Source organism: Orycteropus afer, unplaced genomic scaffold, assembly GCF_000298275.1.
Source record: "Orycteropus afer afer isolate SDZICR_OR568_19922 unplaced genomic scaffold, OryAfe1.0 scaffold00041, whole genome shotgun sequence".
Taxonomy (NCBI): domain Eukaryota; kingdom Metazoa; phylum Chordata; class Mammalia; order Tubulidentata; family Orycteropodidae; genus Orycteropus; species Orycteropus afer.
In genome coordinates, this window is record NW_006921628.1 from 8119235 (window position 1) to 8132908 (window position 13674).

The window sequence follows — 13674 nt, forward strand, 5'->3', positions numbered from 1 at the left end:
GGTTCCACCAGGTTCTATCAGACCAACAAACCTGGGCCCACTCCCTTTTTTTTTTTTAATTCTCCAAATGATTTTGAGTTTTGTTCCACATTGTTCTCCCTCTCTATCCAGGATCTCCTCCATAGATCCCTCTCTGAGTGGTTGACAGTGGTAGCTGGGCACCATCTAGGTCTTTTGGTCTCATAGTTGTATAGGCTGTGGATTGCATGGTACACCCATCGCTAGGACTAATTGTTTCCATGAATCTTTGGTTTTCTTCATTCTTCTTTGCTCTGGACGAGGAGAGACCCATTGTTGCATCTAGATGGCTGCTTGCAAGCTTTTAAGATCCCAGTTGCTACTTGCCAAAGTAGGAAGTGGAACAATGTTTTTATGTAGTATGTTATGCCAGTTGAGCTTGATGTCCCCTGTTAGCCAATCTTCTTTTTTAATTGCTTGCAAATTTTATGGCATTCCTGCTCCAGATAGTTCAAAGGCTGTCTTTGAATGCCAGAGTCCAAATGTGGGGCTTTGTGACTAGTTTGAGCCATAAGAAATTGTCACTATTCAACCATTTTGGACCTATTTTAAAAATACAGTTTTAATCTTTTAGGAAGTCACAGGACTTAGAACTTTAAAGAAATTGTTTTGAACCAAAATAATCTACCACTAATGGATGCTGTGGTAAAATTTGTATTGCCCATAATCCTATAACAGGAATGTAACAAGAGGACTTGGAAATTGGATAAGTCTTGGACACCTTCTAGAGTAGCCACATAGCTTAGTTGAGGTCCAGTCTCCATAGCAGAGAAGGAAACCAGTGTTTTTCTTCCAAAACTGTTTAACAGCTAAGCACCATGACTCTTGTGTTCAAAGCATTGGTCAACAGAAGTTGTGGGTAGTTAGTACTATGGGATAGATGACCTCACTCTGGGTCTAAGTTGATGTTAAGATTCAAGTTCAGTGTATTCTGTAATAGAGGATTCCTTGGGAGGTTAAAAACACTTGCCTGTGTTTCTTTGGTTTGGTTTTAGAATCATGTCTCCACTACACAGCCCATTTCTTGGCTTTTCTACTATCAGGAAGTGGTGTAGTATGTTTGCCATCTCCTCTGAAACCTAAAATCATCTCTTTTTAATGTTCATGTGATATTGGCATTGCAAAGTTGTTGAAGGAGCTGCCTAAAAGAAATGGCCAAGTCAAGGCACATTCTACTTTTCATGGACTATATGGATGGTGGCTGCTTAAATCCAAGTAGCTGTTTTCTTCCTGCAGGCTAATCATTAGGATGTTTTCTGCTGTATTTCACTCTGGGGTGAGAAAAGTTGGGGTGCATCTGTTCATCTACATTTGGTTAACCTGGTTTATGAGATAGAGTCTTTTCTTTATCCAAGGAGATGTGGTTTGCCTCCTCACCACCATTGTTGGGGCCAGCAAGGACTTTGTATGCTGTTCAGGGCTGAGTTGGGTAGTAGAACCAAGGCTGGGATGCCTTCAGGGAAGCTGGCATCACTTGTGTAGCATGGCTCTCATCTTGTTCTTGATTTGAATGTCAGGAGAAACTTTATCCCTCTTCATTTTTTATTGGCTCCTAATGTATGGGCTACATATCTGATGTGTCACTGTGTTGTTTCTTTTGGTTTTTAGTCTTCATTAATAGTTGAGTAATCAGAGATATAGACAATAGATAAGTGAACAAAGGAAAGGGCCATTTTATCTCTGCACTGTTTTGTAATATGCTCACAATATACTTGATAATGTGTATCTTACCACTTTTGGAAAGTTTGGCCAGGCGAGTAAGTACACTTGTTTGGGGTGTGGGGGAGTGAAGTCATGAACTTCCTGAAATTATGTGGAAATTTGGTATATAAACACATTTTTTCTGGAGAGATCTCCAACTTCCACAAGATCCTCAAAGGAGATGATGACACCTTTAAAAAATACTAATCTTGGCATGTTGGTTTAATGTAATTTCGTTTACTTGAGAAGCTGACTCAGTTTCTAGTATTTCTAGTGTTTCGTTTAAGAGACTTTTGCAAAAACCTAGCAGTTGAAAAGTGATGTGTTCTGGACAATCAACCTCCATGTTGTTACTCTAGGTCATCACACCTGAAGAAATCATTCACCCGGATGTGGATGAACACTCGGTGATGACTTACCTGTCCCAATTTCCCAAAGCCAAGCTCAAGCCAGGGGCTCCTCTTAAACCCAAACTCAACCCAAAGAAAGCCAGGGCCTATGGCAGAGGTAAGTGCTGGTCATATTGCATTTGAAGCTTGTCCTCTGGTATTGGATATGTTTATTACCTTCAGGGGAAATGTTCTCAGGATAAATAAAATGTATAGGCTTAATTTCTTGTGTGTGTGGCAACATATATATAAACATAACATTTTACCATTTTAAGTATACAATGCAGTGACATTAATTACTTCACCATGTTGTGCAACTGCCACCACTATCTCTAAAACTTTTTTGTCATCCAAGACAGAAACTCAGTGTCCATTTAGCAATAACTCCCCGTTCCTCCCTACCCCCAGTCTCTGGTAGGAACTAACGACTTTTATCTGTAGGTATTTGCCTGTTCTAGATATTTCCTCTATTTGTCTTTTTGTGACTGATTTATTTCACTGAGTACAGTGCTTTCAAGGTTCATGCATATCACAGCATGTATCAGAACTTCATTTCTCTTTCTAGCCCTTCTCATCATACCACACATTGTATATCCATTTATCTATTTATGGACATTTTGATGGTTTCTAACTTTAGGCTTAATTCTTAAAGATACTTTAAGTATCTGCAAGCCTCCTTTTTCAGATTTTTTTTTTTACCTCGAGTTTCATTTATTTCTAACCATCTTTTTCTACCTTTGAATCTGAGACTTTAAGAAATGCTGCTGCTTTCACATGATGGAGAATGTTGCATTAGTTGCTTTGTGATTTTAGTGCAGTTACCATGGAATGAAGAAAACACGGTTGCTCCTTTTCTTCAGCTGAGGAATCAGGGGCCAGGCCTACTAGGGGTTTTGACCGAGATTAGCACAGTCAGTGATGGGGATGGGACGGGAGCCTGGGTGGCTGATTCATTTCTCCTTCCTTATGCTAAAGCTGCCTCAAGATTTCCAAATGGGGTGGGAGCTCTTGTTAACCCCTGCTGACACTTCCTTGCTAATACAGCCTGTTTATGCCTTCCGAGGCAGCAGCAGGACACCATTCTACTCAGGCTCTGTTATGGAGGGTCAGAACCTTTTCTAGGCATTTGGTGTTCTGGTTGGCACCTGACTATCACCAGTTTCTAAGGAGAACAGTTGTACAGGGTGGATTCTGGTAAAGATTGGCACAGTGAGAAATAACTTGTTCCCTTTTTTACGGGGATGGGAGGGAGTACATTTTATTTGTCCTAAGATTGACTTTTATTTTATTGTTGTTATTTTCATATACAAACCAAGATCTGATTGAGATTCACTTTCTACGTTTATTTATTATTTCTTCTTAGACTCTTTTGACCTAAAACAGCCTCCTCCCCACTCTTTTTTTTTTTTAAAATGACATTGACTTTCTGAAGAGTCCAGGACACTTGTCGATCCCATATGCTCATTCTCTTTAAATATAGCATTTCTCTACTTGTCATTAGTCCAGTTTTAAGACTGTACACAACCAGGGCAGTCATGCTGACCCTGAGCTATTGTTAGTCTCAATGGCCAGGTCCTATTCATTTGTCTTTTTAACATGATTTAGACCAGTAAAGAGTCAGATTGCTCTGAATCAAACCCGTGCAACATTTGAGATCCCTTTTGGCAATGAGGTAGGTGTCAGTGCAATCGGTTTTGTTACTTGGGGACTGTAGACTTTGTTTGAATCCTCCTCTCATTTGCAGCCTCTGGATGGTGGGCATTTCAGTGCTTGTTTTTGAAAGTGCTGTCTTAAAGCCATGACCCAAGGTAATGGCTTGAATGAGGAATCTCTGATTTTAAAGGTTGTTGTTGTTATGTGCCGTTGAGTCCCCTCCGACTCATAGCAACCCCTCCTTGGGTTTCTGAGGCAGTATCACTATGGAAGTAGATTGCCCAATCTTCCTTCCGAGGAGTGGCTGGTGGGTTTGAACTGCCAACCTTCTGGTTAGCAGTCAAGTGCCTTAGGCACTAAGCTACCAGAGCTACTGATTTTAAAGTTTATGTCTCCTTAATGGTGAAAAAGCTACAAGCAGCCTGATAAATCTCCTGTCAACAGAATTAATCAAGTGGATTAAATCTAATCAAGGCATAAAATACTTGCTTGTAATAACTTTATCACTAGCTTCCCAGTTTCCCAGTTATTAACGTGAGTTGGTTTCTTTTCACGGTGCTGTTTTAGAAAATGGCCACTTGCTATAGTTCAGGAATGTGGCAGCTCATTGCTGTTTCCGTCACCTGTCTTTGTAAATGTTGTGCACTTGGGAAGGAAACATGTCTCCGTGCAGTGTTCCCCTCCACCCCCAATCTTTTAAGTAGGAAAACAAAGTAGTCATTTTAGGCAAGAAAGCCACCATGTGAGGTCATGTGCTCAGTACCGTGAGGTATCCTCCTGTCCCTTGGTGAGATGAGGCCTAAGGACAGTTTTGTTCTCTCTCCTATGGGACTGCTTGGCTTCATTTTTGCCAGTCAAACCAAGGAATAGGGAACATTTCTTTTTCTATTTTCTAAAAGGGTTGAGAGGTTTATTTTATCTTTTGAATGTTTCATAAATTCCGGTTGCCAGCTGGTTAGCACTTGCAAATCCACCCAATGAGTCCTGACTTGCTTAGATCCAGCAGGTTGAAAGAAGTGGTGTAAGGCAAATCTATAGCCGCAAATAGATCTTTGTGGTGGTTTCACTTGTGGGGTTAGATATGTTGAAAGCATGGCAGATATCTGTAACCTAAGCAAAAACCCTTTCTAAGATCTATGTTGTGTATGAAACATTTACTGTGTAGCAAGCTGTCAGCACCTTGTATGGGATAGAGAGGGGATCAGCCTACATTCTGATAATCAAAGAGAATGTAGTCTCTGAACAGCAAGCATAGGTCTGGTGCAGGTTCCAAAGTGTGGGGTAGTGATTCAGCCTCGTAATCAACAGTGGGTCACCAGGGTAGATGAGCCTAAGCCAGACCTTCGGCAAGCTGTACAGTATGTTGCTTCTCAAGCTATTGAAGTCAGATCAGTATTTTTTATTACTATTTTAAATGCATGTATAATTCATGTATTTGATAAAAGACCAGTTATCTGATCATTATGTAACAACTTAAGCAGAAGGAAAATGGACAAATTAAAAAGTGAAAAGCTACTTCCTGACTGCCAATCCCAGCCCTTCCTTCAAAGCCAAGGGTATTTCCTTCCAGCTTTTTTTCTACACTAAAATGGCTTCAGACTATGCCCTTTCTTCAGTTTGCATTTCTTCCCTACCAATGTGTGAAAGACTTCTTATTACTAAACATTCTGCCACCATTTTTTCCTAAAATAAGTGATTTACTGGAAACTAATACACATCTACAGTATAGGAACAGATGACTCATTGTCTTAAAAAATTGATAGCAAAGAAAAAGAAGAGATGGAGGGAAATCTAGAGAATAAATGAGACTTAGAGAGTTAACAAATGATATAATAATATGTGAACCTGAGTAAAGAAAATGATGTCTAGAGTTTGCATCAAAGTATTACAGGAGAGGAGAGATATGGGTATAGATGAAACAAGATTCATTGATGTGGGAGCATCATTATACAATTCTCTACTTCTGTATAAGTTTGAAGGAATTCTGGAGGTATAGTGGTTAAAGCATTCAGCTGCTAACAAAAAGGTTTGTAGTTCTAATCCACCAGCCACTCCACAGGTGATAGATGAGATAGTCTACTTCCATGAAGATTTACAGCCTTAGAAACTCTATGGGGAAGTTCTACTCTGTCATAAAGAATTGTGATGAGTCAGACTCAACTCAATGGCAGTAGGTTTGGCTTTTAAAAGTTTGAAGTTCTTCATTAAAAAAAGGGTTGTTTTTTAAAAGTAATACTTGAATTGCTATTGCCAGGAAGATGGAGTTGACATACTTACTGCACTCATGACGTAAAACTGAAAATCTTTTACATTATATATGAAATAAACGTAAGAAGACCTTGAAAGGTGAAACAAACAAGGCAGACCAGCTTGGGACCTTTAGACCTAGGATATTGAGTTCTTTGGGTTTTCTTTGCTTCATATATCCTAGACTTGTAGCCAAAGAGGTTGACAACCTGGAAATGCCAATAGGTACAAACACAAAAAGCCTCAATGAAAGCCTGCCCTCTCTAGCCGCAGGAGAAAGAAAGGGGCAGCTTATCAAGGCAGAAAACTTTCAGAGAGTAACCACTCTACTCCACTCAAACACCACAGGAGACACTGTGCTTCCTTACTACCACCTACATCAGCAAAGGCCAAATGAGGTGTCTTGACTCTTACCACAGTTCATTGATAATGAGACCACCACACAATGATGTCAGTAGAGGCCATGTGAAGAACAGTAATAAGGCACTCCTATACCTCCCATCGGGAGCTCTGGTAGCGTAGTGGCTGAGGCACCTGACTGCTAACCAGAAGACTGGCAGTTCAAACCCACCAGCCACTCCTCGGAAGGAAGGTTGGGCAATCTACTTCCGTAGTGATACTGCCTCAGAAACCCAAGGAGGGGTCGCTATGAGTTGAGTCCGACTTAACGGCACATAACGACAACATACCTCCCATCCAGAGAAGTATCTGTGGAAGCCTAGTAGGGAGCTGGAACTTTGATTCCTGCCAGCAGTAGTGAGAGCCTTCCCACCTCCTACACATATACTTCAAGTATCAGTGGAGGCCAACTAGGGTATCTGGACTTCCATCCCCACCTGGCCATAACAAGGCAACAACCCACTCCTGCCAAAACTACCATAGAAATCCGGCCAGAACAGAAGTTTAAATAAGATCCAGAGTCTTATAATATCCAAATATCCAGGTGTCAGTTGGAAATCATCTGTCATACCAAGAACCAGGAAGATCTCAAACTAAATAAAAAAAGACAATCAATAGATGCTAACACTGAGGTGATAGAGATGTTAGAATGACTTGAAAAAGATTTTAAAGGAGCCATGATAAAAATGCTTTGACAAGCAATTATAAACAAGCTTGAAAAAAAAGGGAGATAATATAAAATATGTGCAGGGAAATAGAAGGTCCCAGCAGGGAAATAGAAGATATAAAGAAGAACCACTTGGAAAGTGAACAGTGGAAAACCAGAATAAGAACTTAAGTGAATAAGCTCAACAGCAGAATAAAGAGAAAGAGACAAGAATCTGTAGACTGAAGGTTGAACAGTGGAAATTACTCATTCTGAGCAACAGAAATACTGAAAAAATGAACAGAGCTTTAGGGACCTGTAAGACTATAAGAAAATATCCAATATTTGTGTCATTAGAGATTCAGAAGGAGAGGAAAAAGAAAATTGAGTTTAAAAAGTGCTTGAAGAAATAATGAGTTGAAGACATCTCAAGTTTGGTAGAAGATACAAGCCTCCATATCTGAGGAGCTGAGTAATGCCAAGCAGGAACCCCCCTGCCCCCAACATACACACCCATCAAGATACATCATAGGCAAACTTTTAAAACTAAAAACAAAGAAAAAAAAATACTGAAGGCAACAAGAGAGAAAGGAAACCTTATCTCTAAGGGGGAAACAATTAGAATGATAGCAGATTTCTCATCAGAAGCCATGGAGACCAGAAGGCTATAATACAATATTTTTCAGGTGCTGAAAGGGAAAAAAATTGGCAACCCAGAATCTTACATCCATTGAAAATATCCTTCAGGAGTGAAGGGGGTGATCAAGACATTCTCAGTTGAAGAAAAACTAAGGGAATTTGTTACTAGTAGATCTGCTCTAAAAGGATGGATAAAGGAAGCTCTCTGGAAAGAAAGGAAATGATGAAAGAAGGAATCTTTGAATGAGACTCTTGGAATAACAGGAAGAAAGAACACAGTAAGCAAAAATATGGGTAACTCAAAAACCACAAACTACCAAAACTCAACCAAAATAAAATAGATTAATTGCATAAAGGGTATTATTTCTTAAAATTGCATGTGAACCTGTAATTATCTTAAAAAGTGTAATTTAAAAAAGTAATCACTGAATGTAGTTGTTTTAAAATGTCAAACACCGCATTATGGTCTTTAATGAAAAATGAGCCATCCTCTTGCTTACACTTCATTCCTCCTCCCCCATCACCTCTCTGGAGACAAGCCTATTACTAGTTTCTTACCACAGTATTTTTCACAGTTGTATAGACTTCTGATTGAATTGCTCTGAACAATTCAGAGTTGAGTTTTATTGAAATTACAAGGATAAAAGACTCTTGACCTATTTGGTTAATAGTCATACCTTGTCACAGCAGTTTGTTCCTGTCTCCCATAGGAGAGCTGCAGGGCTAGGGCCCACCATTCCTAATGTGGTAGTTAAGTTTGTGTGTCAATTTGGCTAGGCCTGGTTGAGTGGCTGGGCAGCTGGATGTAGTATTCCCCATGATGAGACTGGTAATCAGCTAACTCTATGGTGGAATCTACTGTGAGCAGCTGAGTAGCTGCTTTTGGGATATGGTCTGCTTCCTGTATACAGGGAGAAGCCTTGGGGAATGGACTCTAGCTTATGGCATGCTTGAACCCTGCATGTAGCCTTGTCATTGTTCAGCAGCCTGCCATGTTCTGCCAACCTTGGGACTTTCAGTGGACTTGAGTTAATGGCCTGCTGTGTGGTTTGGTAACATTGGAACAGTGCCTTTTTATTTGTCAACCTTGGGCTTGGCAGCCTCAGCAGCCAGCAGCTGTCTGAGTGAAGAAAAGCCTCTAGCTCCAGTGGGCTGGGAGCAGGAGGCAAAGCTGAACCCGAAGGTTGAGGGGCTTTCACCCAGCCCCTAGAGCCTGGCACTTTGAACCTGGACTTAAAGCCTCCAAACTGTAAGAGAATAAACTCCTGTTTGTTAAGGCCATCCCATTTGTGGTATATTCTCATCAGAGTGGCACTAGGAAACCAAAACGCCCTACCTACCCTCAGTTCCCCCAAGGAGACACAATGGGTGATGACTGAGGTGTCAGGCCTGGCCCAGCTTGTAACATGTTGTATAAACCTGTGATAGGTATTGAGCCCACTGGAAACATGGTAAAGCAACCAGCCAAGTTCACCGTGGACACCATCAGTGCTGGGCAAGGAGAAGTGATGGTATTTGTTGAGGATCCAGAAGGGAACAAAGAGGAGGTATGTGAGAAAATGCTGCTGCTTCCCTTGTTCACTGTCACATGGAGTTTTAGGGGCTTATAACAGAGCCAAGAACTGTACCTCCCATTTTCCTCATTAGAACTCACAACAAAAACTGTTTTTCCCAAAAGAGTACTGAGATTTACAGTAGTTAAAGTAATTTGCCTTGGAAAATAAATTGGTATTCAGGGGCAAAGGTCCTGTCACTGTGGTTTTAGGTACTTACTGAAGGCTGGAATATCAAGGTGTTTCTTGCTTTGTTCTCTTTGCACACTGACCATCCTCTGGGTCCTCCCTCGGGGCTTTTGTACATGCTGTTCCCTCACAGGCTCATCCATGTGTCCTCTTCGGACAAGATTTTATTCCTAGCACTTAGCACAATCTGAAATTCTAAGATTTTTGGCATATTGTCTGTTAACCCCACTAGGGCAGAGAGTCTGCTTCACCTGCTCATTGTTTATTTTTGATACCTCATAATGTACCTGGCATTTCCTAAGCTCTCAGTCACTGCTCAGCCAATAAAGGTTTATGCTACTTGCTTTTTATTCTCTTCTGTCTGGAGAGTTCCAGCCTTTGAAACAATAGAGAGTCCTGTCTTTGTCACACTTTTGTCCTATGGGTTTTGTTGCTGTGACTTAAGGCGGCTCCCCTCCTAGGGTGCCTTGTGAAGTGGCAGAGCCACAAATTGCCAGGACCTTCAGGGTTCTGACCTAGCAGCTAGCTTCCTGCAGGACTTGGCTGACACGGCACGCTCCTCACTCGTATCTGGTGCCTTCTCTAACTGTGGCTCATCTTCCTTCCTAGGCACAAGTAACCCCTGACAGCGACAAGAACAAGACATACTCTGTGGAGTATCTGCCCAAGGTCACTGGGCTGCATAAGGTAAGATGAAGTGTCATGTAATTGTGTGGACTCCTCATCTGGACTTGCTTTGACATATGTGGAAGAAGAGTGTCTGAGGAAGAAGCGTGGTTTTCTTAAGTTAACTTCAGATTTTTCTTTCTACTGATAAAATTATCCATGCTTTTTATAGACACTTTGGAATCTTTATGGATCAGACTTGAGACATTTGCTAATACACCTAGATTGCTTGAAGTACACTGACTAAGTTCTTTGCGTTGTCAGTTGTCTATTGAGGTAACTAATGATTGTGCAGTTATGTGCCTGGAGTGTAGATGCCATAGTGATGAAACTATGGGCTCTTGCCCTTAATGCTTCCTTAAGTATTCCTCTTCAAGGTGCTCTGAGGGTCTGTCACCATTGAAGTCTGAGTGTGGAGAAGACAGTTGATTATAGCAGAGGCAAACGGCCCCACCCTGTGCTTGGAGAAACCACGGGCATCTAGCCTGACTCCATGTCTAAGGCTCCGCAACATCTTGAGTTTTATTTGAGATAGAACCTAGCTAGCCTTACGGGAGAGTGAGGTGACCCAGGAGTGTGCCCTTCATTGGAAAAAAGCCCTCAGTAGCACATAAAGGACAATCCTGTGTACCATCCAGAATATTGAAACATAGATCATACTCACTACCTTAGGTTTTAGTAAATTCACCTGGACCGATAACCGTAGATTCCTGTTACATCCTTAGATCGTTAAGATTTGTAGGGAGAAAAAAAATCTTGAAGGGAGCATTTACAATATAAGTAATTCATTCTAGTCAAATATGAGTTCACATGATGCCCAAGCCAGTACCCCTGAAAATTTTCAAAGATGATAATAACTTTGATTCCAAGTTTTAGATGGAAATTATCTTTCTTTGTATCAAATCCATGTATCTGAGAATGACCTTGCTCCCTTAAAATGCACTTAGACTCTGGTTTTGAAATCCTGGAACTGTATACTTTATTCTGAGAGAGAATAGCTCCTTCTGCAGCCTCTTAAGTGACCTAGTGTCCAGACATTCATGTCTAAGTACTTGGGAGCTCTGGTAGCACTGTGCCTAAGGCATCTGTCGGCTAATCCGAAGGCTGGCGGTTTAAACCCACCAGCCACTCCTTGAAAGGAAGGTTGGGCAATTTACTTCCATAGAGATACTGCCTCAGAAACCCAAGGAGGGCTCACTATGAGTCGGATTGGACTTGATGGCAGTGAGTTTGGTTGTTTTTTTTTGTTTTTGTTTTTTTGTTTAGAGAGGCTAAGCATAATGACTGAAAGCACTAAAAGTAATCTAAATTAGAGATAAAGAGCCGTGATAGTGCAAAGGTTGAGCACTTGGTTGCTAAGCAAAGACAGGCAGTTCAAACCCACCCAGGGGCTCTGTAGGACAAAGACCTGGCAATCTAGTTCCATAAAGATTATGACCTAGAAAACCGCATGGAGCATTTCTACTCTGTCACATAGGGTCACTATGAGTTGGAATAGACTCCATAACATCTAATAAAAATAATAAAGGCACGATGTTATATGGCTCCTGGAACCAGGCAGGAGTCCATTCAGGCCACCGAACTTGGTTCTGTGCCTTCCAACAGCACCTTTTTGTGTGGGCTATCCTGAGGAGGGCAGAAGAAAAGATCATCAATGCATGGAGCTTGATGATGATCCTGTCTCACCTATCTGTCACCGGCAGGTCACAGTCCTCTTTGCAGGACAACACATCTCCAAGAGCCCATTTGAAGTGAATGTTGACAAAGCCCAGGGAGATCCCAGCAAAGTCACTGCAAAAGGCCCAGGCTTGGAGGCTTCAGGAAACATTGCCAACAAACCCACCTACTTTGACATCTACACAGCAGGTAACGTGCCTCTCCTGTGGATCAGACCTTGGGACTTTCTTTCAAAGGCTAAGATACGATTAGTCCTCAGGAACCTTTTTGTCTCTTATTTATTTATTGCATTTAAAAATAAATGTATTTTTAAATTTAGTTTATTTTTGTTGTTGAGAATACACACAGCAGAGCATACACCAATCCATCAATTTCTACGTGTACAATTCGGGGACATTGATTACATTCTTCAAGTTGTGCAACCATTCTCACCTTCCTTTTCTGACTTGCTCTTTTCTCATTAACATAAACTCACTGCCCTCTTGTCTTCTTATCTAACCTTTTGAGTTGATTGTCAGTTTGATCCCATATAGCTAGATCTGCACATATATTCCAGGCAGGCATTCTTTACTAGTTAAGCTAAACTATTGTTTGGTTTTAAGAAGACGCAGGGGATATTTTTTCTTTCAGGTTTAAAGATCCTTCTGTCTTTTAAATCAAGCAGCAATGAAAGTAGCTTTTCAAATATGTTGTGATATTCTTAGATTTTTCAAAAACAGCTTTTCTGCTCTAGAATTACACATTCAAGCTTGAGCTTGATTTTTTTTTTTAATGACTCAATCAGTTTCTCTGCACATTTCCAACTTGACTAAATAAATATTCTGAGGAAATTAAGTTTTGAGAATCATCTACTGGATCAAGTTCTGTCCAAGGTATGGTGGATAAAAGGACTAAGACAACCCTTGACTTGTCCACTTTCTTTTCAGTTTGAAAAATAGAGGATGTATGGTTAAAAAAAAAAAACCAGTCAGCCCTAACTCCCACCACTCAGAGAAAACAAGTATTTACATTTTGGTACAGATCTTCCTAAGGGCCTGTCTTCTTTTATTTGCAATCTGTGTCTGCTTTTACATGCATCAACAGGGAGGTTTTAAAACGAGGGACTTGAGCTCATGGAATTCTTGCTGTCTCGTAGGAGCTGGCGTGGGTGACATTGGTGTTGAGGTGGAAGACCCCCAGGGAAAGAAGGCCATGGAGTTGCTTGTGGAAGACAAAGGAAACCAGGTGTATCGATGTGTGTACAAACCAGTACAGCCTGGCCCCCATGTGGTCAAGGTCTCCTTTGCTGGTGATACTATTCCTAAGAGTCCCTTCATTGTGCAGGTCGGAGAAGGTGAGTGTGAGGATGGCCAGCTATATGTACCTCTTGCACCTAGAGTGACTGCACGGCTGGGCACTGAAGCCAGGAGAATAATCATGGCCAACATTGAACTTGCATCTGTCCCTTTTCTGTCAGGGTAACTATGGTGGGAAGTGCCTTCCTTTGTTTTCAAGATATTAATGCTAATAACTATGAGCCATGCAGTGACCTAGTGCTTTACTTGAATTAACTCATGGAATCCTGCCCAAAACACTTGTTCAGGAGAGTCATTATCCTCACTGCCAGAAGAGGCTGCTTGAGGAGTTGACATCTATGGCTAATGGCTAAGGTTGGCTAATGGTTAAGGTTGGTGGCAGCAGCAACAGTAGCAGAAGTGTTGCTGGTGCCCTGCAGCCTCTACTGCTTGACCTGTGCTGGCTGTCAGGCACTTAGCAGAGCTCATCTATCATCACAGCACTCTGTAGGTACCCAATATGCCAGTGGGGACACTGAGGCTTAGATACAGTATCAGTTGAATAAGAACTAGGAGTCAGGGCTGGGAGTAGAACTCAGATCTCTTTCTCTGTAGAGCCTGCC

At 41.3% G+C, this 13674-nt stretch overlaps 1 protein-coding gene across 1 annotated transcript in view; it reads left to right on the forward strand.

Annotated features, from left to right (window-relative positions):
• FLNB (filamin B) overlaps positions 1-13674 on the forward strand; it is a 190255-nt gene that overhangs the window by 99870 nt on the left and 76711 nt on the right. The window contains exons 4-8 of the mRNA XM_007937271.2: positions 2079-2226; positions 9121-9239; positions 10044-10121; positions 11804-11966; positions 12913-13110. Coding sequence (XP_007935462.1) covers positions 2079-2226; positions 9121-9239; positions 10044-10121; positions 11804-11966; positions 12913-13110 — 706 coding nt within the window. The remainder of the gene's footprint in view (positions 1-2078; positions 2227-9120; positions 9240-10043; positions 10122-11803; positions 11967-12912; positions 13111-13674) is intronic.